General features: G+C 48.5%; 15 protein-coding genes across 15 annotated transcripts; 6 read left to right on the top strand and 9 right to left on the bottom strand.

Annotated features, from left to right (window-relative positions):
• Positions 1-3: 3 nt before the first annotated feature.
• Positions 4-1,575, bottom strand: HPODL_02445 (Vacuolar calcium ion transporter; the record flags this gene model as incomplete). The annotated part of the gene is made up of 1 exon (XM_014076749.1): positions 4-1,575. The coding sequence occupies one exon, from the start codon at positions 1,573-1,575 to the stop codon at positions 4-6; it is 1,572 nt and encodes a 523-aa protein (XP_013932224.1).
• A 481-nt stretch (positions 1,576-2,056) lies between these two features.
• HPODL_02444 (ADP-ribosylation factor GTPase-activating protein GLO3) lies at positions 2,057-3,352 on the top strand (the record flags this gene model as incomplete). Its single annotated transcript, XM_014076748.1, has 1 exon — positions 2,057-3,352. The coding sequence occupies one exon, from the start codon at positions 2,057-2,059 to the stop codon at positions 3,350-3,352; it is 1,296 nt and encodes a 431-aa protein (XP_013932223.1).
• Positions 3,353-3,432: 80 nt separating this feature from the next.
• HPODL_02443 (Kynurenine 3-monooxygenase) lies at positions 3,433-4,791 on the top strand (the record flags this gene model as incomplete). Its single annotated transcript, XM_014076747.1, has 1 exon — positions 3,433-4,791. One exon carries the CDS (start codon positions 3,433-3,435, stop codon positions 4,789-4,791), a length of 1,359 nt encoding a protein of 452 aa, XP_013932222.1.
• A 156-nt stretch (positions 4,792-4,947) lies between these two features.
• On the top strand, positions 4,948-7,305 carry HPODL_02442 (3-isopropylmalate dehydratase; the record flags this gene model as incomplete). Its single annotated transcript, XM_014076746.1, has 1 exon — positions 4,948-7,305. One exon carries the CDS (start codon positions 4,948-4,950, stop codon positions 7,303-7,305), a length of 2,358 nt encoding a protein of 785 aa, XP_013932221.1.
• Positions 7,306-7,335: 30 nt separating this feature from the next.
• Positions 7,336-9,381, bottom strand: HPODL_02441 (Condensin complex subunit 2; the record flags this gene model as incomplete). The annotated part of the gene is made up of 2 exons (XM_014076745.1): positions 7,336-9,261; positions 9,301-9,381. The coding sequence occupies 2 exons, from the start codon at positions 9,379-9,381 to the stop codon at positions 7,336-7,338; spliced, it is 2,007 nt and encodes a 668-aa protein (XP_013932220.1).
• A 225-nt stretch (positions 9,382-9,606) lies between these two features.
• Positions 9,607-10,842, bottom strand: HPODL_02440 (putative secreted protein; the record flags this gene model as incomplete). The annotated part of the gene is made up of 1 exon (XM_014076744.1): positions 9,607-10,842. One exon carries the CDS (start codon positions 10,840-10,842, stop codon positions 9,607-9,609), a length of 1,236 nt encoding a protein of 411 aa, XP_013932219.1.
• Positions 10,843-11,114: 272 nt separating this feature from the next.
• Positions 11,115-12,092, top strand: HPODL_02439 (uncharacterized protein; the record flags this gene model as incomplete). The annotated part of the gene is made up of 1 exon (XM_014076743.1): positions 11,115-12,092. The coding sequence occupies one exon, from the start codon at positions 11,115-11,117 to the stop codon at positions 12,090-12,092; it is 978 nt and encodes a 325-aa protein (XP_013932218.1).
• Positions 12,093-12,852: 760 nt separating this feature from the next.
• Positions 12,853-13,971, top strand: HPODL_02438 (uncharacterized protein; the record flags this gene model as incomplete). The annotated part of the gene is made up of 1 exon (XM_014076742.1): positions 12,853-13,971. One exon carries the CDS (start codon positions 12,853-12,855, stop codon positions 13,969-13,971), a length of 1,119 nt encoding a protein of 372 aa, XP_013932217.1.
• A 16-nt stretch (positions 13,972-13,987) lies between these two features.
• Positions 13,988-14,413, bottom strand: HPODL_02437 (uncharacterized protein; the record flags this gene model as incomplete). Its single annotated transcript, XM_014076741.1, has 1 exon — positions 13,988-14,413. The coding sequence occupies one exon, from the start codon at positions 14,411-14,413 to the stop codon at positions 13,988-13,990; it is 426 nt and encodes a 141-aa protein (XP_013932216.1).
• Positions 14,414-14,501: 88 nt separating this feature from the next.
• On the top strand, positions 14,502-15,038 carry HPODL_02436 (putative secreted protein; the record flags this gene model as incomplete). The annotated part of the gene is made up of 1 exon (XM_014076740.1): positions 14,502-15,038. One exon carries the CDS (start codon positions 14,502-14,504, stop codon positions 15,036-15,038), a length of 537 nt encoding a protein of 178 aa, XP_013932215.1.
• A 16-nt stretch (positions 15,039-15,054) lies between these two features.
• On the bottom strand, positions 15,055-15,540 carry HPODL_02435 (putative mitochondrial outer membrane protein; the record flags this gene model as incomplete). The annotated part of the gene is made up of 1 exon (XM_014076739.1): positions 15,055-15,540. One exon carries the CDS (start codon positions 15,538-15,540, stop codon positions 15,055-15,057), a length of 486 nt encoding a protein of 161 aa, XP_013932214.1.
• Positions 15,541-15,611: 71 nt separating this feature from the next.
• HPODL_02434 (Histidine biosynthesis trifunctional protein) lies at positions 15,612-18,098 on the bottom strand (the record flags this gene model as incomplete). Its single annotated transcript, XM_014076738.1, has 1 exon — positions 15,612-18,098. The coding sequence occupies one exon, from the start codon at positions 18,096-18,098 to the stop codon at positions 15,612-15,614; it is 2,487 nt and encodes an 828-aa protein (XP_013932213.1).
• A 107-nt stretch (positions 18,099-18,205) lies between these two features.
• Positions 18,206-20,479, bottom strand: HPODL_02433 (DNA repair protein RAD16; the record flags this gene model as incomplete). Its single annotated transcript, XM_014076737.1, has 1 exon — positions 18,206-20,479. The coding sequence occupies one exon, from the start codon at positions 20,477-20,479 to the stop codon at positions 18,206-18,208; it is 2,274 nt and encodes a 757-aa protein (XP_013932212.1).
• Positions 20,480-20,718: 239 nt separating this feature from the next.
• On the bottom strand, positions 20,719-23,601 carry HPODL_02432 (uncharacterized protein; the record flags this gene model as incomplete). The annotated part of the gene is made up of 1 exon (XM_014076736.1): positions 20,719-23,601. One exon carries the CDS (start codon positions 23,599-23,601, stop codon positions 20,719-20,721), a length of 2,883 nt encoding a protein of 960 aa, XP_013932211.1.
• Positions 23,602-23,746: 145 nt separating this feature from the next.
• Positions 23,747-24,496, bottom strand: HPODL_02431 (Clathrin light chain; the record flags this gene model as incomplete). Its single annotated transcript, XM_014076735.1, has 1 exon — positions 23,747-24,496. The coding sequence occupies one exon, from the start codon at positions 24,494-24,496 to the stop codon at positions 23,747-23,749; it is 750 nt and encodes a 249-aa protein (XP_013932210.1).
• Between the last annotated feature and the right edge of the window lie 64 nt (positions 24,497-24,560).

The raw sequence follows: 24,560 nt of genomic DNA, 5'->3' as shown, positions 1-24,560 counted from the left end.
CAATTAACTTTGTGCAAACGTTAAGTAGACAATGCATCCGTACGTAGCAAGCAGCAAAACTCCATGTAATACGTTCACGCCGTAGATAAGTCCGTGGACCAGAGAGGAAATGCACACCACAGAGCTGCAGAAGATGTAGGCAGCCACGTAGGGCTCGATATAGAGAGAAAAGCCGGTCGAGGGGTAGTGAGACGAGATGAACTGAATGATTGGAAGAACCATTCCCAGCACCTGGTTCGAGGAGCCTATTGCTAGCGATACAGACAGTGCCATATTGTTATGGTGGGCGCTGATTAAGGACGAGATGTGTTCTGGAAGCGAGCCTGCCAGGGGAAGAATCACCATACCAATAAATACCTTGGATATTGGTTTATCGTCTGTGAGAGTTTTCAGGGACTCAACGAAAAAGTTCGACGTGGGGCCCAGGCCTGCCACCGAAACGAGCAGAGCGATGAAGCAGACTCTAAGTGGGAATATCTCTTCTTCGTCCTCAGATTCAGAATCGCTTTCGGAGTCGCTGTCTAGCTCTGAGTCGGTGTCCAACGGCTGGCCCTCCAGGGCCTCTTTTTCCTGCTTGCTTTTCAATTTTATTTTCTTCATCGACTTGAACTCCTCGTTTGTAGAAACCACCAGGTAAGTCGCGTACACAACAAAGATGAAAGCGGCACCGATCTGAGATGTATTCATCTTGAATTGGATGCTTTTGCCCGGGTCAATCACCGAAATCACAGACATCATGGATAATATAACGGTGATGCACGCCAAGAAAAACATGTGGTTGGCGATTCCCTTCACTGCAGAGGTAGCGAATTGCATACCTTCCAAGCCGCCGAAGAAGAAACAGGAGCCAATGACAAGCAGGTTGTTCGAGATGATCGATCCCACCAGTGAGGTAATGGTCAATGTGGCGTCGTCTTTCGACACTGTCGTTCCGGAAATGATGAGCTCCACGAGGTTTCCAAAGGTGGCATTTAAGAGCGCACCCAAGGCCGGCCCCACGTGATGTTCTGCGTGCTCAGTAACATTGGACAGAATTTTAGCAAAATACATCAGGGCCAGCACCAACGTGACAACTGCGCCTATGTCCAATTTCTTGGCATAGAGCACAATTCCGACAGGGAACAAAGGAAGAAAGATAACCGTTCTGGTATTCAAGAGCAGCTTGATTACTTGCAGCAGAGTGCCGACATACCGTCTGTCTTTGTTTGCGTCGTACTTTCGCATAATCCACACCATCAACGACCATTTCCAGAATTGTGCGTAGCAACCATCAATGAAGTCAAGTACGTCGTCAAACATGACGTGCTTGATCTCCTTCATGAAAGCAACAAACCTGTAGAACCAGCTGGCTTCGGACTTCACAGTGGGGTATTTTTTGATCAGGCGTTCGTCTATTTTGATTTCAGTTTGGAAACGGCCAGGCGTCGTAAAGGTTCTCTTCACGTGTTTCCGTCCGGAGACGGAATATCGTTTCCTACTGTCCTCGGGAACAGCAATGTGGTCATTGCTTTTCAGGGGTGCTACCGCGGGTGCCGTCTGTGCTGACACAGTTCTTTCCAATGACTCGCTAGACATGAATTTCGACTGCTTGTTTTTTCAGTTACGGATTTTTTTAGACCCTGAATTTCGTGCACAGCCGTGAAGCTATAGTGAGGCTGAACCAAATGCAAATTTTAAGATATAAAAGCCGTGCGTTTCAGGTTAAGTTAGCAGGTGCTCTGTAGAGAAGTGAAACAAGACAGGCAGTGTTTTCGGTTCTGGTAGTGACCACCTCGAAATTTATTATTGATGAATATTAATTCCATGATAAACATTTGTGGATAAATGGTTGCAAGTAATCGGCTGTTTATATCTGTTGCAAAATTTAAAGAGAGCAAAGGTTTTGGATTCCAGACCGCTGCCAGCACATTACCACCTCGCCGTACAGACTAGAAAGGCCATGTTTCACTGCTATCTGCTCCACTTCGATATCAAGAAGCTATAAATTCAGGGCACTTAACCACCGACAAAAAAAAAGAGAAACAATTCGACACGTTGAAAATATTTGTACCTATCCATGTCCGATTTTGCAACTAAAGAGGAGATCAAGGCCATATTTGCCAAGCTTCAGAAGCATCCTGCAAATAAACAGTGTTTTGACTGTGCAACAAAAAACCCTACATGGACCTCGATTCCCTTCGGAATATTTGTCTGTCTACAATGTAGCGCAAACCACAGAAGTCTAGGGGTGCATATATCGTTTGTGAAATCATCGGTGCTGGACACTAAATGGACAGACAAGCAGTTACGTTTGATGAAATGCGGCGGTAACAACAGCTTCAAGGATTTCCTAATCAAGAACGGCGGATCAGCATATTTAAACAAGACTCCCCAGGAAAAGTATTCATCTCAGATCGCGCAAAACTATAAAGAGAAGCTGGAGAAAAAGGCCGAACTCGACGCCAAAAACCACCCCAATGTGCTTGAGTGGGACGACGGAGCCACCGAGCTTGAGGCTGAGGACAGCGCCGACTCCGATTCCAACAATTTCTTCAGCAAATGGGAGAAACCATCTTCCACCCCTTCCCCACTGGGATCCAGACCAATCACACCATCCAACAAACCGGCAGCCGACAAGCCTGCTCCTTCATTACTTGGCTCCAAGCCAAGACTGGTCCAGAAAACAGGACTGGGTGCCAAGAAGAACATCCTTGGAGGCCCTTCTGCCAATAGAACCAAGGCCAAGCTGGGCGTTAAGAAGGTGTCGGCGGACATTGACTTTGACGATTTCGAGAAGAAAGCACAGCAGGAGGAAGAGCAGGCCAAATCGTTGGGCTACGACCCCAAGGAGGTTGAGCCCGTGGCAGAAACCACAACCAGAAAACCGTCCGCTAGCACCGGCTCCCTTGCGATGCCAAAGCCAACCACGCCGTCTACAGAGAAAGTCACGCAGTCTTTTGCGAGACTTGGTTTTGGTATGGTGAACGCTGCCCCTGCTCCAGAAACCACCCAGAAAAAGTACAAAGACGTGGAGTACTCTGGTGAGGTGGCTGCCAGATTTGGAAACCAAAAGGCCATTTCCTCGGATCAGTTTTACGGGATTGGTTCTTACGACGAGGCAAAAGCGCAAGAGGCCAGAACGAAGCTCCAGGCGTACAATGGAGCCACCTCAATTTCGTCTTCCCAATATTACGGCGAACCTGAAGGCGCGAACCATCAAAGATCGACCTCGTTTGATGGTGACGACATCGAGCAGAAACTGACCGAGTTCGCAGAAAAGTACATTGGAGAGGACATTGCTGCCATAAAAGATGCCTTGGAGACCGGTGCCGGCAAATTGTCAGGCTATTTGAGAGATGTTTTGAGAAACTAGAGGGTGTAAATATAGTAGAATTAAGCGATGCAGGCAGTGTAACATAAATAAAAGTGGTTTTATAAATTATCTGAGAATTAATGGTGGAATCTAAAGAGTCTGTGGGCGTTATTGGAGCTGGGCTCGTCGGTGCGTTGGTGGCACTTGGTCTTGCCAAGCAAGGGTATAAGGTCACACTTTATGATCTTCGTTCGGATCCAAGAACCGCCAAGGAGACGAGCCTACGGTCAATTAATCTGGCCGTTAGTGAGCGAGGTATCCGGGCCTTGAGATACGTTGATGAGGAAATGGCCGAGCGAGTGTTAGATGGAATCATTCCCATGCACGGCCGGATGATTCACGATCTGGATGGAAACCAGGAATCCCAGTTGTATGGACTTTTCGGTGAGGCCATCAACTCCATTGACCGCAAGAAGCTGAATCAAAGCCTGATTGAGGAAATTGAGCTTTTCAACTCAACCGCAAAATCCAAGATTGAGCTGATTTTCGAGGCCAAGGTCACCAGCGTGCAAGTGAATGGCGGAGTGACCATCGATTACGTCCATGCTGGCGAGCCTCAAAGAGACCACAAAGATTTCGTGGTGGGTGCGGACGGCACTTACTCAGTGGTGAGACAAAGTCTGCAGAAGCTGATCAGAATGAACTATAGCCAGGAGTATATTGACATGTGCTACCTGGAAATGTACATTCCTCCAGGCCCAAATGGTAGCTTCCGGATCGACCCCAATAGACTGCATATCTGGCCACGCAAGACGTTTATGCTGATTGCCCTGGCCAACCAGGATGGATCGTTCACGTCTACGTTTTTTGGTCCCTGGGAGTTAGTGGAGTCGCTCCAGTCGCCCAAGACCATTGAGTTTTTCTTCAAGAAAAACTTCAAGGATGCCATTCCGCTGATCGGCCTCGATAAAATAATCGAGTGTTTCACCACGTATCCGCGGGGTGCGCTGATGCAAGTGAACTGCAGCAAATACAATTTCGAGGACAAGTGTATTATTATTGGAGACGCAGCTCACTCAATGGTGCCCTTCTACGGCCAAGGAATGAACTGTGGGTTTGAGGATGTGCGGATTCTGCTAGAGCTGCTTGAAAAAAATAGACACGATAGACGCACTGCCTTCGACACGTATACGGAATCAAGGGCTGAAGACCTTAAAGCAATCCTGAAACTCGCGCTGAGAAACTACCACGAGATGTCGAGCGACGTGACTTCTTCCATTTATCTGTTCAGAAAGAAGTTGGATGGTGTTTTGGGCAGATTGATGCCGCAGCATTGGATTCCGCTCTACACTATGGTGTCCTTCAGATCGGACATCAGCTACTCGGACGCTGTCAAATTCAGCCAGAAGCAGCAGCGAATCCTCAAATGGGCCGAATGGGGCGCCGTGGGCTCAATTTTGGCAGGCAGTGCACTGTATCTAGCCAGAAGAAGTAAGTAGATAACAGACAGGCTCCTGACAAATTCTCGTGCTTCGATTGGGCCGAAAAAATTAAAATAACGGCCCGTTACCGGCTGCCATATGCACGATGTCCGGAGCCGGCGTGACTCAGCAGGGGAGTATAAAAACTCTTCGTATCTTTATTCCTGTAAAATAATGCCTTCGGATACCAACACATCGACTCCAAAAACCCTTTACGACAAGGTGTTTGAGGACCATATCGTCCACAAAGACGATTCTGGCTCATATTTGATTTATATTGACAGACACTTGATCCATGAAGTGACAAGTCCTCAGGCCTTTGAAGGTCTCAAGACAGCAGGCAGAACAGTCAGAAGACCAGATTGCACCCTTGCCACCGTCGACCACAACATTCCAACTGACTCCAGAAAGAACTTCAAGAACCTTGACACTTTCATCAAACAGGATGACTCCAGGGTGCAGGTGCAAACTCTGGAAGACAACGTCCGAGACTTTGGCTTGACATACTTCGGAATGACCGATTCCAGACAAGGTATCGTCCACGTTGTTGGTCCCGAACAAGGATTCACGCTTCCTGGAACCACCGTGGTGTGCGGTGACTCACATACTTCAACTCACGGTGCCTTTGGTGCCCTCGCCTTTGGTATTGGTACCTCGGAGGTGGAACACGTTTTAGCCACCCAGACCTTGATTCAGGCCAAATCGAAAAACATGAGAATCACCATCGAGGGTAAGCTTTCTCCAGGCGTCACTTCGAAGGACTTGGTTCTTCATGTGATTGGTGTGATCGGTACCGCAGGAGGTACTGGTTGCGTGATCGAGTTTGCTGGTGAAAGTATCAGAGACCTTTCAATGGAGGCCAGAATGTCGATCTGCAACATGGCGATCGAGGCTGGTGCAAGAGCTGGTATGATCCAGCCTGACGAGACCACTTTCAACTACATCAAGGACCGTCCTTTGGCTCCAAAGGGCGAAGAATGGGAGAAAGCTGTGAGATACTGGAAGACTCTCAAGACAGACGAGGGCGCAAAGTTCGACTACGACATCAAGATCAAGGCATCTGACATTGTTCCAACGATCACTTGGGGTAATTCTCCTCAGGATGCGCTTCCGATTACAGGCAAGGTGCCCGACCCTGCAAATTTCACTGACCCAATCACCAAGAAGGGCGTTGAGGCTGCTTTGAAATATATGGGTCTTGAGCCCAACACTCCATTGCAGGACATTACTGTCGACAAGGTGTTCATTGGATCCTGTACGAACTCGCGTATTGAGGACTTGAGGGCCGCTGCAAAGGTGGTGAGAGGCCACAAGAAAGCAGAAAACGTGAAAATGGCCATGGTGGTGCCGGGATCCGGATTGGTGAAAAAACAAGCCGAGAGCGAAGGGCTTGACAAAATCTTCGAGGCAGCTGGATTTGTCTGGAGAGAAGCTGGTTGCTCCATGTGTCTTGGTATGAACCCTGACATTTTGGCACCATACGAAAGATGCGCCTCCACATCCAACAGAAACTTTGTGGGAAGACAGGGTGCTTTGTCCAGAACACACTTAATGTCACCAGCTATGGCTGCAGCTGCTGGTATCACTGGTAAGTTCACAGATATCAGAAACTTTGTGTACAACGAGGACCCTGCACAGCCAAAGATCAAGCTCGACTCCGAGGACGAGAGCTCTGCTCTTCAGAACGCCGTTTACGATCACGAAAAGGAGCCGCTTGCCCCGGGAGAATCAGAGGACGAGGCTATTGACGACCAGATCAACGATGTGCCTCCTTCGGATCACGTGACAAAGCAAACCGTCGACGCCAAGAAAGAACCACCAGCGAAGGCTATCGCTATGCAAAAGTTCCTTACCTTGACTTCGATTGCTGCTCCTCTTGACAGAGCCAATGTTGACACCGACGCTATCATTCCTAAACAATTCCTGAAGACGATCAAGAGAACCGGTCTGAGAGCAGGTTTGTTCTACGAGTCGAGGTTTGTCAAGGATGAGAACGGAAATGACGTGCCGACTGACTTTGTGCTCAATGTGGAGCCATACACCAAAGCGCAGATCTTGTGCGTGACAGGAGACAATTTCGGATGCGGTTCTTCGAGAGAACATGCGCCATGGGCTCTCAAGGACTTTGGCATCAGATCGATCATTGCCCCATCGTTCGGTGACATTTTCTATAACAACTCGTTCAAGAACGGTCTCTTGCCAATCAGAATTCCGCAAGATGTGATAAAGGAGAAGATTTACCCATTCGCCGTCGAAAAGAAGGAGATCACCATCGACCTGCCTAACCAGCAAATTTTGGGACCCAACAAGGAGGTTCTCGTGGAGAAGTTCGATATTGAGGATTTCAGAAAGCATTGCTTGGTGAATGGTTTGGATGATATCGGTATCACTTTAGAGAAAGAGAAGTACATTTCTGCTTTCGAAGAGAAGAGAAGAAAAGTGTTTTCTTTCTTGGAAGGCGGATCCAAACTCATTGTTCCTGTGAAGGGTACTAAAAAGTCCAAGTACGGAGTTAAGGCCCAGGAATGGTGATTGTATTTATTATTAATTAGGAATATATCCTCATCTTTTAATCAACAAATCCGTGTAGTCTGGAGTATTTTCGATGGTGAAGTTATTTTCGTTGGCAAGATGCAGAAGACAGATAAAACAGAAACTGGTCGACAGCTCGGATTTCTCTTCTGGCGAGTACTTACTCGACAACTTGCTGACAACTTCGGTGAACTTGAGCGCGTTCTCCTCTTTTTCGCTTCGCTGTTTACTGCTCTCTTCCTCTGGAGGCCCGTTTTCTTTGTTGTCTTCCAAGACCGAAGAATCTCTTTTGGCTTTTCGCGTTTCAGCCTCCAACGAGTCCCACAAATTGTCTTTAAGCAGTTTCACATTCACTTTCTTAGCAACTCTAGCATACCCTAACGCTCCAGGTCGTTTCTGCGACTGCGAAAACAACGGCTGTGAGCTTGTAGGCAGCTCAGGGATGTCACCCTCATCATCCTCGTCATCCTCAGGGGGGTGATCATTGTAGTCTGCATTGAAGAAAGTATCATCGAATCCTTGTCCCTCAGCATTTGACTCACCACCCTGCTCTTTATACGTATCGGCAAAGAAATTCTCATCAGCTATTCTCTCGTCGTCGTATCCTAATCGTTGTGCAACCCTCTTCTTCTTCCTTGTGAGAATTGTATTTATTTTCTGATTTGGCTTGATGTTCAAACAGATCAGCCGCTTCGTGGTGAACTGTAAGTCTTCAGGCAGTTTGTTGGCCGTAGGGTGAGGCACCCTCTCTTTCTCTGGAATGAGGAGTTTGGAAGCATTTGCAGGCGCCGCAAAAAGCTCTTTATCGTCCAAGTCATCGTCATCGTCCATGAAATTCAGGGTAAAAACAGCCTTACGCTTGGCAGTGGCTTTCTGTACGAAATCCTCCTGTTCCTGGTCGCCAGCCACGTTATCCACTTCGGCAGGAGCGACTTCAGGAGTCGAACTCTTTTGATGCGCTTGCTTCACCATGGCAATCTTCCAGTGTTCGGGACCACGCCAGTTTTGTCTTGAAATCGTATCGAAATATTCGGCCATACTTCTTCCGCCTTCTTCATCATCGTCATCGTCAAATTGTGCAGTTTGGTTCTCGTCAAATAGCCTTGTCAATGTGATATTCGGTCCTGAGCGATCGCTGTCGTTGACACCATCAATGAATAAAGAGTACTGATTTCTGTGAGATTTTTCCAGGCCATTGCCGTCATCATCGTCGTCGTCATCAAAGTAATCGCCTCCTCCAAAATCGAGATTGTCATTTTCTTGGAACACCGGTTGCTCTTCAGGAAATTCAAGCTGCCCAATTTGCTCAAGAAGCTCTGCAGCACTGGCTCCCTCTTTAGTTATACGCTCTAACTGCTCGAGAGAAGGACAGACTTTTGTATCTGCGGCGGTATCAGGGAAAAAGCGAGCTAATTTTGAAATGTCGATATTCGATCGAGTATGCTGGGGGATATCTTCTTCTTCGTCGCTTTCATTCATTACCAACTCGTTGGACTTTTCACTAGTGTCAAAAACAACTCGTCCTTCGGGGTTGATTTTGAGCATGTTCGTTAGCAGACTCTTGGCTCCTCCTTCATCGAAATCTGATAATGCCTTCTTGAAGATCGGGTCCACAAACAATTCTTTTTCAACTTCTTTCAACTTTATCGTCTGGAACTTCTTCGCCAGTGTCGACTCAGCACGATGTTTCTTTGATTTTGGTTTTGTTGTGCCTCCTTGCTCATCGTTCTCTTCTTCCTCCTCATCAATGCCTTCTAAATTGTTGGACGTCAAGCCAGACAACAGTTTCCCCGTTTCAGATGCCGCCGAGTCAATTCTTGACGCATAGATTTTAACACATCCGTCCAGAGTGGTGGATGCTTTTTGGAAATTTATGCTATCGCCATCTTTGAAAAGAGAGAGCTCGTGGAAATAATCAATGAGCGCAAAATTCCAACTGTTCGTCGAGTTGATTTTCTAAAAGTTAGCAAGAGACGCGTCGAAAACTATACATACGTTGTCAGTGGCCATGCGAATCCATAATTCATAGTTCTCGTTTGTCAACGGGGCCGAGAACACCCCTGAAACATCTGCCATGATCAGTCAGATCTGTACACCTGGAAACGCGCACTGTTGAATATATGACAGGAGTTTATTCCGTAAATAAACTCAAAAATGCTAATAATACACTTGTAGTATAAGAAAGACCCGTTGAGTGCTGCAGCGTTCTTGTTGTTTTGAGGCTATCAGTTTTGTTATGAATTTATTTTGTAAACATTAGATCTCGGTGCGAGGTGTATTTTTGAACTTGAAACTATTTACTCAGCAGTCATTACAGGCCGAGAAAAACACCACCAGGTGTCGGTGATAAAAGGGGTCAAGTATTTCTGGTCTGCGACGCCAAAGCTCCTTCAAATAATCCTTGATGCCTTGGGCGAGAAAGGATGTGGTCTCGTCAATATCCGCGGGCTCGAATTCATGGCTGCTACCATGTAGTCTGCTATTGGAAGTAACACGGAAGTCTGTATGAGCGTGCGGCAATTCACGTTTGAACGTAACAATTGGAACACCGACATGTCTGTAGAGCGAGTACGGGAGAATGCGCGGAACAAGGTCGTAGAAGTGGTAAACTCGTAGAGCAGCAGAATTGGAAGACTGGTCCACCAAATTGTTGTATGCCGCTGCCAATGTGTGAGAAAACACTGAAGGAGCATTGAAGCTAACCATAAGATTGTCTATTCCAAGAATATGTAAGTCCAAAGACGTCAGCTGAGCGAGAGCTCCTCCCATGGAATGTCCCGTGACTAGAACTTTGTAATCTGGAAATTCTTGCAGCCATTTGAAGAGTTCATTATGAACTTGCAAGGCCATCCCGCGTGCAACGTAGGTAAATCCTGCATGTGCGTAGGAGAGAGAGCAGTCAAAGTAATTGTGATGCTCCATATTTTGTGCCATATTTTCCTGAAGCACATTTTTGTGGACATAATTGATTTGGTCCCAATATTCCGAGCTGTTCATAACGGGTCGGTATCTACCAGGCTTAAAATGGAGATTAGTGTACCATTGTGAAAATTCTCGTGTGCCTCGGAACACGATGTTGATCGTACGCAACTTATGGTCAAGCAGCATGTAGCCTTCACCCCCACCATGGGTAATAATTCTTCCTGGTTCCTCCACGTTGTCAAAAAGCTTTGTGAGATTGTATCGAATGTTTGTATGTCCCGAGCTATCCAGGTATTTTTCCTTGTAATTAATCGGTGTATAGGGAACCAGCTTATCGGGAAAAACAAACTCATTGTCCTTGAGCTCAGCGAGTCCTCCTTCGTCATTCAGACAGTAAGAAACCTGGCAATAGCCAGCAAGCTGTTTTATATAGTCATTGTATAGCTCTTCATCGTCCAGTGTACTTCCTGAAGGCAGTTTCTCTAATGAAGCATCCAGCTGATTCTTGTACTCCCTGTACAGCGACCGTCTATTGTTTGCCAGAGATTCGGACTCTGCAGCGGCACTCGTATAGCTTATAATATAGACCAGAACTGCAACTATCGACAAAATCATACCTCAGTTGCCTAATTACAGGAACCGGTGAGATATATATGTTGTAGATTTCATGTTCTGCTGAATTGAAAAAGTCTGCAATGCAAACGCCGATTAGGTGGACAACATATTCCTTTCATAAATGCCCACGTACGGCATATTTGTGGCCGTTTGGTATTCCGTGGTTATGGCGTCCTTTATATCTTACCCGTCACTTTTGACAGTCGTGTTGAAAAATAAATCAATCCCTAAATTTATAAAGAAGGGCCGACCCTCGAAAGAAAATTGTCGAAATGGACAAGAAAACAAACGAGGTGCTCAAATTTCTTATCGACTGGAATTATCTGCTCATCGAGCCTCCAGTTGAAGGATCCATTGCCGAGATATACTTCTGCTTCATTGCGTCTTGTCAGGTGAAAGGCAAGGATAAAGTGTCTTGGTTGCAATTCGTCAAATGTCTGCAAAAATTGAACGAGATATGTATCCACAACGCCTTCACCTGTTTGCCTGCAAACGCATTGTCATTGACATATGAGGACCCCTTCAAATGCTTCAGTAAGATCACCCACATCGATCGACTGGCCTTAAATCTGATATATAAACAAGTGAAGTTGTCGTCAAATCCGCCTGTTGAGCCACCAAAGACACCTCCCCTACCCTTGTCAAGGCTCAGATTGGCGGCACAAAGAGAAGTTCCCAGGGATAAAGAAGAGAGACTAGACTTGTTGATGGAGCTCGTGGACCGTCCACCTGTCAAGTCAAAAAGAGCCGTGAGTGACCTGTACGCAGGACTGAGTCCTCTCGACATCGAAGACATTTATACAACGACATCGAGATCCAAAAGACTGGAACAACTCAGTCTGCTGCTTTCTGTTCCAGCAGGGTCACATATATTGGCAAAGGAGAGGGCAAAGCTGAGAACTCCCATCAAGCCGTTTTTCGACTGCTGCGACGATCCCAGACACGCACAGCTCTTGATACCACTAACATCCTTTGACAGAGCAACGAATTATTGCAAGCTAAATTTAGCAAAGCTGAATGATCGATTGAAGCTGGAAACTGGGTCCAGCGACACGTACACCGAACTAGCAAGATGCGTGAACCAGAAAATTCATTTCATCCCCATCATACAGTCGCAGACGGACACCAAATTAGGGGACTGCTCGTACCTTGACACTTGTCACAAAATGTCGTCGTGCAGGTACGTTCATTATGGGCAATTAATGCCTCAAGATGACAGTGCCTCCAAAAAAAACTGCTCAGCACAATAAAAACATCAACAAATCGATGCAGATCTCAGACTTTACCAGGGGAGAGGCCATTTCTCCTGCCACGAGGCCGGAATTGCCGGCTCAATGGATCAATTGCGACGTCACGAAGCTTGACTTCAGTATTCTGGGTGATGATTTTGCTCTTATCATTGCAGATCCAAGCTGGACCATCCATATGAACCTTAATTACTCCAGCTTGACAGACTCTGATTTGCTTCAAATCCGGATGGACAAGCTACAGAAAGAGGGCCTATTTCTTCTTTGGGTTACAGGAAGAACCATTGAGACCGGTCGCGACTTTCTGAAAAAATGGGGGTATCAGGTGGTCAATCAGATCACATGGGTGAAGACAAACCAATTGGTCAGAACCATCAGTACAGGAAGAACCGGTCATTGGCTCAATCACTCAAAAGAACACTTGCTCGTGGGCCTCAAAGGAAATCCAAAATGGATCAACAAATGCATAGATCCGCAAATTTTGATTTCTTCCACAAGGGAAACCTCCAGGAAGCCAGATGAAATATATGGAATGGTCGAGCGCATGGTAGGGCCTGGAACGAGGAAACTAGAAATTTTTGGACGGCAGCACAATACTCGGCCTGGGTGGTTGACAATCGGCAATCAGCTTAATGGGACCCATTTGGTTGAGAAGGAAATTGCAGAAAGGTACTACAGTGCTTCTGCAACTGAAGCCTGATTACATACATAGCTGTAAAAAAATACATCTTTGCACCCGATCTGTTTTATTTATTTACTAAACATGTCAATACAAGTGGGTCATCGAGTTGTCATACCTGGAGGAGGCGAAGCGTACGTTAGATATGTGGGGAGGGTACGTAATAAGAGCGGCACGTTTGCTGGTGTTGAACTTATTGGTGAGAGCGTAAGTAAAGGCAAGAACTCTGGGGATGTGGATGGTGTCTTTTATTTCAAGACTAAAATTCCCAAAAGCGGTCTGTTTCTACCATACCACAAGCTTGTCCAAGTGAATACCTCTCCATTGAGGCCTGTGTCTCAGGCTTCTGTGTTAAACTCTCCAAACAAAGCTCCTCACGACCTTGATCAAAGGATCAGCGAGCTTACCGAACAAAATCGACTGTACAAGCAGCAGTTACAGGAACGAAATCGCATTTTGGAGGAGCTGCAAACAACAGTGGACACATTTGAGGCCATTCTGACCGAAAACCAGAATGAGCTGAAGATGAAAGACGCGAGATTTGAAAGATTCAAGACTAATACTGATACTCAGATCAAGGAACTGATCGAGGCTGTAGAGACGCTAGAGCAGCAGGCACAAGAAAATGAGGAAATATATCTACAACGTTTGCGCGAGTTGGAAACGAAAAAAGAGATACAACCCGAAAATGGTGACTATGAGACTCTTAAGAGGAAATACGATGAGATGGACACAAGATATCGAACGCTAGAGCATGAACAGGCAAGTTTGAAACAGGAAAATGTAGAGGTGCGAAGGGAACGTGACGAGGCAAGGGAGGAGGCTGATAGGTTGAAACAGGAGAACGCAGAGACGGCCAAAGCTTTGGAAGATCTGAGGAAAGCTTACGACGAACTGCAGAAGGCCCACGAGGCGCTCATGGGCGAAAAATCACAGTTTGTCTCTTCCAACGATTCGGCCAGGGAAAAGTATGAAAGGCTTGAGAATGAGCTTAATGAGCTGCAAGCCAAGTATGCTCTTTTGAAAGAGCAGAGCGAGAAAAAACCAAGCACTGTGTCGGAGCCACTCGTCAAAGATGGAGAGCTGATTGCCACGCCTGCAGTGCACAACGATCCTGCGGCAGGCCGGGCAAAATGGTGCGGGCTATGCGAGCGCGAGGGCCATGAGAGTGTCGAGTGTCCCTACGAAAACGTCATGTTCTAATATATTACTATGTACATCAAACTTTGTATCTTTGCGATGGGTCCACATGGAATGGAGACCAGATGCCTCTGACAGACTTGTTGAGCGACTTGACAAACTGTTTAGGCTTGCTGAGTTTTCTTCCGCTAGAGTTGATAAGCAGTTTCAGCTTGTTTTCGACAACGTCAACGTTCCACTTACGGGTGCATATCTGTTTTTCCAGCCCGTCAGTATACTGTGCTCGCAAGACAGGGTGAAATCCTGGTTTTTGCAAGATATGAAATTGGATCTGTGGATATTGTTGGGCAAATGTTTTAAGTCTATTTCTCAGGAAGTCTCTAGTGCCTTTTGACGAGCCACCAAAGTTGCAATAGGTAATGATAATTTTACGGCATGGATGGACAAAGGCACCCACGCCGTTCCTGGCCTTAGACACCTGCTGGAGTATGTTGATTCCGGCCATGTAGGTGAATTATTGAAAAAATCAAGAATTTTCAGTTCAGATAATTTGAAGTCGGGTAACACGAAATAGAGGGGAATATCTGATAATCATGAATCTGGCTACGGGGAGGATTCTGGCCTTACATCTGCAAAGAAGCTGTGTGAGGGCACGCTCGTCGTTTGGGCCAGCCAATGTGGGCAACAACCTGGCCAACCTGGACGTTTTGGGCTCCTCTGCAGTCCCAGAGAACAATATTGAGATGATCTCTAAGGACTCGATCATCTTTTCCAACATGAAGGTTGTGCGATCGCCCAACAAGCAAGGGACCCTTGTTGCTGCTTTGTTGTTGGATAACCAGATATTCGAGCTCAACACAAAGTCCATCAGCAAAAAAGGCCCATTGGATCTGACGACTACTGAGCTCTTTACGTTGTTAGAGGCGCTCTACCCAAAACCCGAGCTGTTTGTGCTGGGTCTTGGGGGAAGCAGCCGGATGTTGGACCCAGACACGAAAAGACGCTTTGCCGAGTTGGGAATCATGCTAGAAGTAGGCGACACCAAGAGCGCAGTGCTCAGCTACGATCTTCTGGCTACGGAACGTTCTCCAAAACAGGTGGGGGCACTCATATTTCCATCGGTGTTCTGAACGACGCGCGAAACAACTATTTAAGGGCTCTGACCAGGAATTGCGTGCTGAACACATAAGAGTAGGCAGCCAGGGTAAGGACGCTCAGAGTGTTGAACACGAGGCTGATTCCGTGGTACTTGCCAAACTGTTTGGTCAAGGCAGCGATTTTTTCGTTGGTCTCGGGAGTTCTCTCGCTCTCTGGCAGGTCCTCGAGCGCAAACCGTTCGGTCTTCAGACGGTTGCACACCGGCAGCAGCCACAAGTAATTGGTGAGACCGGAGAGCGACGAGGCGGCCAGCAAGGCAATTCCGACGGTTGGGATCGTGTATGGTGCAGAGAGACCGACCACCACGGGGCCGATCGACTGCGTCAGGAAATGGATTGGGAACAGCTTCGATTGCAGGAGGCCAAACTCCTTGCGGGGCAGGACCTTGAACGCTCTGACCGAGGACACGAATGAGTGGAACGAGGTGGCTCCGAAAACATACGAGTAAGCAAGCAGGTGGACAGCAGTCAGCATGGTGTTAAAAATTAATTGCACTTATTATTTATTTGGGTCGTGGCTTTATTTAATCAGTGATAATTGTCACGCTATATGTAGCCAAGTTTTTCCATTCTAATCTTGACGGCGTTGCGGTGCGCGTCGAGACCCTCGACGGCAGCCAGGTCCATCACGGCCTTACCAATGCTCTTGAGACCCTCCTTGGTGACCACCTGCGATGTAATGAATTTCTGGAACGTCGTGGTGTTGACTCCCGAGTACATTCTGGCGTAGCCGTAGGTAGGCAGCGTGTGATTGGTTCCCGAGGAGTAGTCACCGCAGCTTTCCGGCGAATAGGCACCCACAAACACAGAGCCAGCGTTGTCGACCTTGTCAACCCATTTCTCGGCGTCCTGGATCTGCAGGATAAGGTGCTCCGGAGCGTATCTGTTGCTCATGTCGAACGCCTCATCGTAACTGTTCACAATAATCGTGGTGGAGTGGGCAATGCACTGGCGCACGATCTCGACACGCGGCAGCTGCAGCGCCTGGCGGTGGACGGCCTCGTCGATCTTGTCGATCTCGGCAGATGTCATGTCCACGGCGATCAATATCACCTGCGAGTCCACGCCGTGTTCTGCCTGCGAGAGCAGGTCCGAGGCCACAAAGTCTGGGTCGGCGTACTTGTCGGCGACAACCAGCACCTCGGACGGCCCGGCAGGCATATCTATGGCACACATGGCGTTGGAGTCATTGGAAACGAGCATCTTGGCTGCCGTCACAAACTGGTTTCCGGGACCCATGATCTTGTCACATTTAGGCACAGACTCGGTACCGTACGCCATTGCGGCGACTGCCTGGGCTCCTCCGGCAAGCACAATGCACTTGGCACCCACCTTGTGCGCCACATAGACCACCTCTGGCGTCAGACGGCCGTCCTTGCCGGGAGGAGAGGCAAACACAATGTCTTTGCAACCGGCAACGAGAGCAGGCACAGAGAGCATAAGGGACGTGGACGGCAGCACGGCAGTTCCGCCGGGGATGTAGCAGCCAACACGCTCGATCGGACGCGCAAATCGCGAGCACACAACGCCGGGACACGTTTCCACGCGCAGAGTCTCTGCCTGATTCTGAGCTTCGTGGAAGGTCTTGATGTTAGCAAACGAGATGTCAATGGCCTTGCGCACGTCTTCGCTAATGTGCATCATTTCTGCTGGGAATGGAGCGTTCAAAACAGGAGAGTTAAGCTGCACCTTGTCGAACTTGGCTGTCAGCTCCACCAACGCAGCGTCTCCTTCTATTCTCACTTTCTCGACGATCGGCGTAACCAGGTTCATGATATCTGCCGACTTCTGGATTGGTCTTTGAAGACATTTTTCGATATCTTCTTTCGAGGCAGTGGTGGCATCCACACGGTTCATCACGATGCGGCCATCTCCATTCACAGACTCCTTTGGCTCCTTTGGCTCCTCTGGCTTTTTTTCCGTAGTCTCCTGCTCAACATACTTCGCCTTTGCGTCGCCCTTACGTCTCGTCACCTTCAGGGCCTTGATGTCCAAATTCCGTTCAATGTCTGCAAGCGAAACACCATACTTCACACATCTGGCCAACGCAAAGTAGACCAAATCGGCAGCCTCCCACGCAATCTCGTCCTTCGAGGTGGCTTCCACCAGCTCGTCGGCCTCTTCCCTAATTTTGGCATTTAGCAGCTTCTCATCCTCAAACAGTCTCTTCGTGTACGAGCCTTCAGGAGCATTTGCCTTGCGGTCCCATAAAGTGGCCTCCAGAGCTGCCAGACCCTTGGACGAGCCAAAACAAGAAGCAGTGTCAAGGTGGCAGAAACCAGCACCGGCCTGTTCCACAACAAACTTCAAACAGTCGCTATCGCAGTCTAGCTCCAACTGGAGCAATTTTTGCGTGGCTCCCGATGTCTGGCCCTTGTACCACAAGCCGTGCTTTCTGGACTGGTAGACACCGGAGCCAGTCCTGATTGCCTCAGCAATGGACTTCTTGGACGAGTAAACCAAACCAAGAGCCTGGTTCCTGCTGTCAGTGACAAGAGTTGTGTATAAGCCATCTGGTCTGTCGGTGTTCATGGCAGCGACATAGCACTCCACAAACGGCGTTTTGGTGCCCGCGTTTTCGTACTCCTTAGTCAGCTGATCAAGCTCAATAACAGCAGTGTAGCCTCTGGCGATCTGCTGGAGTGGCTGTTCAAAATAACCAAAGACTCTTCTTTTTCCAATTTTCACTTCAGTCTCACCAAAAACACAGATATTCTCGGCAGCATCTTTTCCATCCTTGATGACCAGTCTGGCGTTGGGAACACGGTTTCTGATCTGCTCTGCAACAGCAGAGGTGACAAAAAGACCGGACACGCCGTTGTTCAAAAGAGCCAGAACGATGTCTATTTCGTTATCATTTTCCGCAGACCCCAGAGTCCAGTCGACATAGATCTGGCCTAAATACTCTTTAGCCAGCGCGACAATTTCCTGCACAGCGGCAGCCGCCTTGAGCGAGACAAGGACCTCGCTCACAAACGGCACGCTCAAAACGTCCCTTGGTTGAGCAACGCTCACAAGGATAGGAGAAACCATTGATAAATTTACGGTGAGATGTGAGTCAAGCTGAAAAATATCTTGATTTTTTTTTGACATGCCACGACTTTGGTAGCATGGGACGATATCACTATATACATTGTGAGTCAATTATTGAACAAAAACTGCATGTCAGCAGCCGATAGCCTGCTAGCCGCGTTCTGGTCCTGGTCCAACGTGGCCTTGACCATGTCTGCCTTCTTCTGTTGCAGCTCAATGATCCGCGACTCGATACTGTCTTCGATGACCAACTTCACAATTCTGATAGGCCGGTGCTGTCCAATCCGGTGAATTCTGTCTGCGGCCTGACCCGTGTCCAAAGCAGGGTTCCACCAACTGTCCAGAATAAACACTTGATTGGCCTCGACAAGATTCAGAGCAACGCCTCCGGCCTTCAAAGACACCAAAAACACCTCCACCGACGGGTTGGTCATAAAGTGCTGGATCACAGAGTCACGCTGGATGGGGGTCATGGATCCCTGCAATTTCGCAATAGAAAAGCCCGCCCTTTTGAGCCGCCACTCCACCAGGTCCAGCATGGACGTGAACTGCGAAAAGACAATGCTTTTAACTGTTTGTCTGTCGGAACGGGACTTGTACAACTCTTCCATCAAGGCCTCAATTTTAGTGGAAGACTTCCATTCGCCTCCCATGTCAATTCTATTCACAATAGAGCCCTTCTCAACGACCTCCTGGTTCATCTCCAGCGCAGGCGCCTCCAGATCAATACTCAACCCAATGTGGCACACCGGACACTCGAGACGCTTATTGTCGCCGTTGAACGACTCCACGTACTCTGTGATACAGATCCGGCAAAACTTGTGGTGACACTTGGACTCTATCGGCTCCTCTGCTTCGTCATCACACAGCTGGCAGACAATGGCACCGCTGTTGAGAAGATCCTTGGGTGCTTTCTTGAATCGCTTGAGAACTAGATCCGGATGATCCGCAAGCTGTCTCATCCGCGTGATTAGGGTAAAGATGTTGGCATAGTTGTTCAGAACCACACCTTGTGCAACGTAGTCGTTGAACTGCCGTTTCGAGTCTGAGTATAGCGACTGGTAGAGGTCCTTCTCTTCTGGGTTGAAATAGTCGCGTCGAATCTCGACGATTTTTGGAGGCAGTCCCAGATCGTCGGCCCGCTCCACTTTCGTTCTTCTGAGCATGATCTGGCGAAGAAGTAACTGGATCCGCTCAAACGACTCTTCACCCTCTTGCTGCAGACCATATTTCTGGATATTTTTCAGCATGAAGTGGTTGAAGAAATTCATGTGGAGCATGCCGTGGTGGCCGCAAAAGTAGCAGTTTCTGTTGTCGGGAAATATCCACTCTTTTGAGCGACACGGACACTTGGTACAGAAATATTCGCAGAACGGGGCAATGTCCAGAAACCGGATCAGAGAATAAAGCTCACCGATCCTGTTCTGCAACGGCGTGCCCGAAAGACACCATCGTTTGTCGCAACTCAAATTGTTTGCAGCGCGCGCCGTCGAGCTCTGACGATCCTTGATATTATGTGCCTCGTCCAGAATGACCCGGTAAAAATGTTTCGAGTGAAGCAGGCTTTTCTCCTTAACCGTTCTACCGTTCCGCTTCACGCCATACTTGTGCTTCCGGTAGCACGACTCAAGCACTGCATATGTGGTCATCACAACGTCGTACTCCTCCAGCTCTTCAAGCGACTTAGCACGGCTCTGTCCGTGGAAAAGCCCGACTTTAAGAGCGCCGCCAGCATGGTTCTCAATTTCCGTTTTCCACTGGATCAAGGCCACCGTCGGCGCAACAACCAGCGTCGGACGCTTACTGCGATCGTGCATCATCAACGAAATCATCTGGATCGTCTTGCCCATACCCATCTCATCAGCAAGAATGCCACCGTGATATTCGCCCTCCTCTTGCTTGATCATCCAAGCCAGACCTTCGAGCTGGAACGGAAGCAGCGTGATGGTCATGCCCTCTGGATGCTCAGCCTTCTCAACCGGCCTTCGACTCAGTAAGGAGAGCTGCGGGAACGTCTCTGCCACGTCTGGGTTGAACTCGTAAAGCTTCATTGTCCGTCGTTGGTGGGCCGTGAGCTTGGGCCCGTCGTTCTTCTTCTTTTTCGGTTTTGAGCCTGCAGGTGCCCGTTTTCGCTTTTTGGGCACTTCTGCCAACGGGGTGTCACTATCGATTGTATTCTGGTCGCCATCGCCATTGGTGGCACTCGTGCCCTCGATAACAATAATCTCCTCGTCGTCTTCCTCGTTTTTAACAGATTCAGGCACCTCCTCAGCCTCTTCTTCATCCTTGACGTCAAACACAAACTCCTCATCCTCGTCGTTGTCGTCGGGAACGAAATCCTCATCGCCATCATCGTCGCTTGAGCCAGGCTCTATCCTCATATTTCTGACCCTCGTGGTGCGCCGCCCTCTGCCAGAAGTGCCATTAGCACCTGTGCGATGGCCTCTCGTGCCCGCTCGAGACGTTCTTCTAGTCTCCGGCTCTCTAATAAACCCTCCTTCCTCCATCTCGATTGCTCTTATCTATGCAAATCAGATATTTTTCACTAAATAATTATTGCCTCGCGAAAACGTCTAAAAAAGAAATCGCAAATCTACATAATCAGATCTTTCTTTTTTTTTCACCACCCATCAAAGTTCCACAGATTATCCAGGTCGTCCAGGTCATTGGGGCCGCTGCTAACTTTCACCTTCTTTCTCTCAATCTCAACATCCTCGATCTTCCGCTTGCCTTGAATCTCCTCATCAGGAGGCGTAGGATACACGGAAGAACTTAGGTCACCAAGAAGACCGGTGCCCAGATTGTTGCGGCTGCTCTCACGCCTTTCCTTAGGAATCATCGAGAATACCTCTTTGAAAACCCCAGCAATCACAGTGGCGTTCACCTTGCCCTGCCAATGTCCACCCTTGTAGCTAGCCGGAGTGATGGCAGAGCCGTAGTACTTGAACGAAGTCGGAGTCTTCACATTAAATGGAAGAGGTGTAGTCAAAATGGCGGAAGGAGTAAGCACCTTGTTACCCTGTGCCGCATTGCTGCTCAGGGTCCGGCTCTTCGACGACGAAGACTTGGCCATTTCAAAGATCTTGCTCTCCTCCTCTGGCAAGTTAAGCGTATCGGCGAGAACAGCAAGCACATAGCGCGCAGGATCCACGCTTGCTAGCTCACGACGCCTGTTTCTTTGCTGATCAATGGCACGCAGCTTGGACTCCTCCTTGCCGATCATTTCGGTAGCCTCCTTCATTATCGACTGCACCTCAGGGGACAGGGCCCCATTTGCAGCAGAACCGGACGGAGCCGAGCTCAAACCTATCGACGCAGGAACAGCGCCTGGTTGAGTAAGGGGAATGGTCTTATTCTTTGGCGTAGGAGCAGAACTGGCTGCAGGCTTGACAGGCTTCTTCCGAACAGGCTGCTTCTTAGCAGCTGCCACCACTGGGGCAGACGTCGGCTGTTGGTTAGGGATCATGCCCCCAGGAGGCCCAGGAATAAACTGCGGTGGTATCTTGCCAGAAACAGCACCCTGCCCCATCATAGGCATCTGCCGCTGCTCAGAAAGCTGCTGGAACTGTTGAGGAACTGGGCCAGCATTCATGTTCATGGATGGATGCTGCATAAACTGCTGCTGAGGTGTATTGACACGAGGCATGATAGGTGAAGCAGAGGTGGACATATTCATTCCAGGCTGCTGTTGCATCATATAGCGGTTCTGAGGGGGCACCATGCCTGGCTGCGACATGGCATTTGGGACGGAAACAGAGTGCTGCTGTTGCTGGCCCTTGAGCATTTTAGAGTTTTGCTCCTTCACATACGCAAGGAACCTAGTGATTTGCGTTTGCACCTTTGTGAGTAAATCGTAATTAGCATAGAAGCGGCCGCCGTTCTTTAGTCGTTCTAGTACCTGTTTGATCATCAGTTGACTGTACATCAATTTTTTTGTACCCTCGTAACTCTTGGTCATCATGTAGAAATTAGGAATGATAATTGTCTCTGATATAAGGACGAGCTGCTGAGACTGCTTGATTGTCTTGATAATCTGCTGCTTCTCTTGCTCGGATATTTCGTCCGTTAGGTCTTTGAGATTAATAGGCGTTGCTGCAACCTCCTGGTAAATAGCCTTGAGCCGTCTCCAGTCCTCCTCCGTTGCTTGCACGCCCGTGAATAAACGAGGACCAGTGCCTCCAGGCTGCATTGCCGGTTTCTGGCCCTGAGGTAGAGGCTGACCAGGCATACGATTTCCAAACTGTTGTCCACTCTGACTCGTGCGGCCGTTCTGGTTCTGATTGGTTGGCAGTTGCTGAGGCTGGCTCTGGGGCATGGCCTGCAATGCAGGTTGCGATTGGGCGGACATCGGGTTGAACTGGCCCTGAGACGCCGCCTTCATATGGTTTTGTTGCATCTGCATCATCATATTTTGCTGCTGCTGAATCGGAATCTGCTGTTTGTTTATCGGGACATTCTGTTGTGGTCGGCTTTGCGGCACCACTTGGTTCTGAACTGGCATCCCATTCTGAGTGACCGGGACCTTAGGCTGCTGTCTCGCATTGTTCAACAGGTGGAACAGATACCGTTTGACGTATGTATTCTCTTGCTCAGGTGTTAGGTTGGGAGGCAGCTTGTTGGAAGCCTGGAGGTTTTTGATCACTTGCAATGCTTGGTTTTTATAGCTTTCGAGCTGTTCCGGAGTTATAGCCGGACGCATTCCAGTTGGCTGTTGCGGTTGTTGTGGTTGTTGAGGTTGTTGCGGCTGCTGTGGCTGCTGCTGTTGCTGTTGCTGCTGCGTAACCATAGGCTGCTGCTGCTGCATCATGGACTGCTTCATCTGTTGTTGTCTTTGCAACATCAGAACCTGCTGCGGGTTTGGAGCGTTCTGTTTGCCGGCAGACATGCCTTGGTTGACCTGGGCACCCGGCATCGCGTTGTGCATCTGCGAAAACTCCTGCTGTTGTTTCGCACGAATCAATTGCGTGTGCATGGTATACACTTCTTTGATCAGTTGCATGTCATGCGGCGACATTTGCTTCTGCCTAAAAAAAGGCATAATCATGGCCCATGTGTTATATCCTTGCGGGAAAAGTGGTGGGAGCTTAGCAAGTAGCGATGGCGGTATAGGAATGTTTTGAATGTCGATTTTCTGTGGTTGTGAGGTGGGCCGGGCCATCTGGGGCTGCGCTTGTTGGGGCTGCTGAGTCTGTTGGGTCTGCTGTTGTTGCTGTTGTTGCTGTCTCTGCATGGCGTTCTGGCGAGACTGGTTGATGCTAGCGATCTTGCTTTTCAAGTAGTCAACGTATTCCCTTTTGTTAGAGGAGTTGCTGAACGCAAACTTCTCGTACTCTTCCGCGACAGGCTTTGTTCGCTGGAGTGAGAAATTTGTGCCCTGTATTTTGGCGATAGACGCAACAATGAAGTTCACAAATTGGACTCGGTCCTGCTGTGTTATCTGATTCCCGCCAGCAGCTGCACCTATCGGTGGCCTGGAATTAGGTACAAACCCCTGGTTATTCATGGGGAAAACGAATACTTCTATCAATTTTTTCCCATTTTCGCCGCTCTTAGGTAATCGCGGCGCGGCCTTTAAAGCCGACAGAAGAAGCTAGAATTAGGTCAAAATACACCATCTCACATGTAGATACGTCTAGTTATATATGTAACTAATATCCAGCCGCCCCGGGAACGTCCTCCTTGCCTTTTAACGACATCAGTAAGTCTCTGAACTTGGACTTGTCTCTGTAGCCCGCAAGATCCGAAGCGTTGGAATTCTTGGTCAGGCTCAGAAGCTCCACCACACGGTCCCAGACCGTTCCTCTCTCAAGGAATCTGTCTCTCTTCTCCAAAAACTCGGCCTCCTCTCTGCGAGTGGCCTCCACGGCTTCGTCCTTCTTGTTGTTGTAGTTCTCGTAGAAGTCGTCAATGGCCTTTTCGGCCTCCTTCTTGATATCCTCCAATTTCTTTGCGGCCAGCTCGTCTCTCTTGGCGATCTCCAGCTCTCTGGCCTTTCGCCACTCTTGGATGTGGACACTCTCTTCCAGATTCAGATTAGCAAACTTGTTGGTCACTGGCTCCTCAAAAATGGCCTCCTTTGGTTCCTCCTCGCTCTCTACCTCAGGAGCAACGTCATTGGCATTAGTTGACACCTCAGGGAATTGGCTCTTAAAATCGTCGAAATCGTCGTCATCCTCTGCGATCTTGTCTTGTTCCGTTGCGAATTCGTTGCCCAAAAGTTCCTTTTCGCGCTTCAGAAAGTCTCCGCTGTCGGCCACGTCGGTGCCGTCAATGCCTTCTAATTCGGGGAACTTGTCTGCCATCGTTGTAGCACTTGTTTTCTGTGTGTTGTTCAAAGTGAGCAAGAGTTTATTTGGATATATTCTGGTGCACAGGTGTAGAGAAACATTTGGTAGCATGTTTGGGCAAGAAGCAGGAGACGCAAATAAGCAGGAAGATATCCATAGGTGGGGGAGAGAATTG

The sequence above is a fragment of the Ogataea parapolymorpha genome, chromosome VII (assembly GCF_000187245.1).
Source record: "Ogataea parapolymorpha DL-1 chromosome VII, whole genome shotgun sequence".
Lineage (NCBI taxonomy): Eukaryota > Fungi > Ascomycota > Pichiomycetes > Pichiales > Pichiaceae > Ogataea > Ogataea parapolymorpha.
The sequence above is the reverse complement of the archived record's forward strand: the minus strand, read 5'-3'. Positions and strand labels throughout refer to the sequence as shown.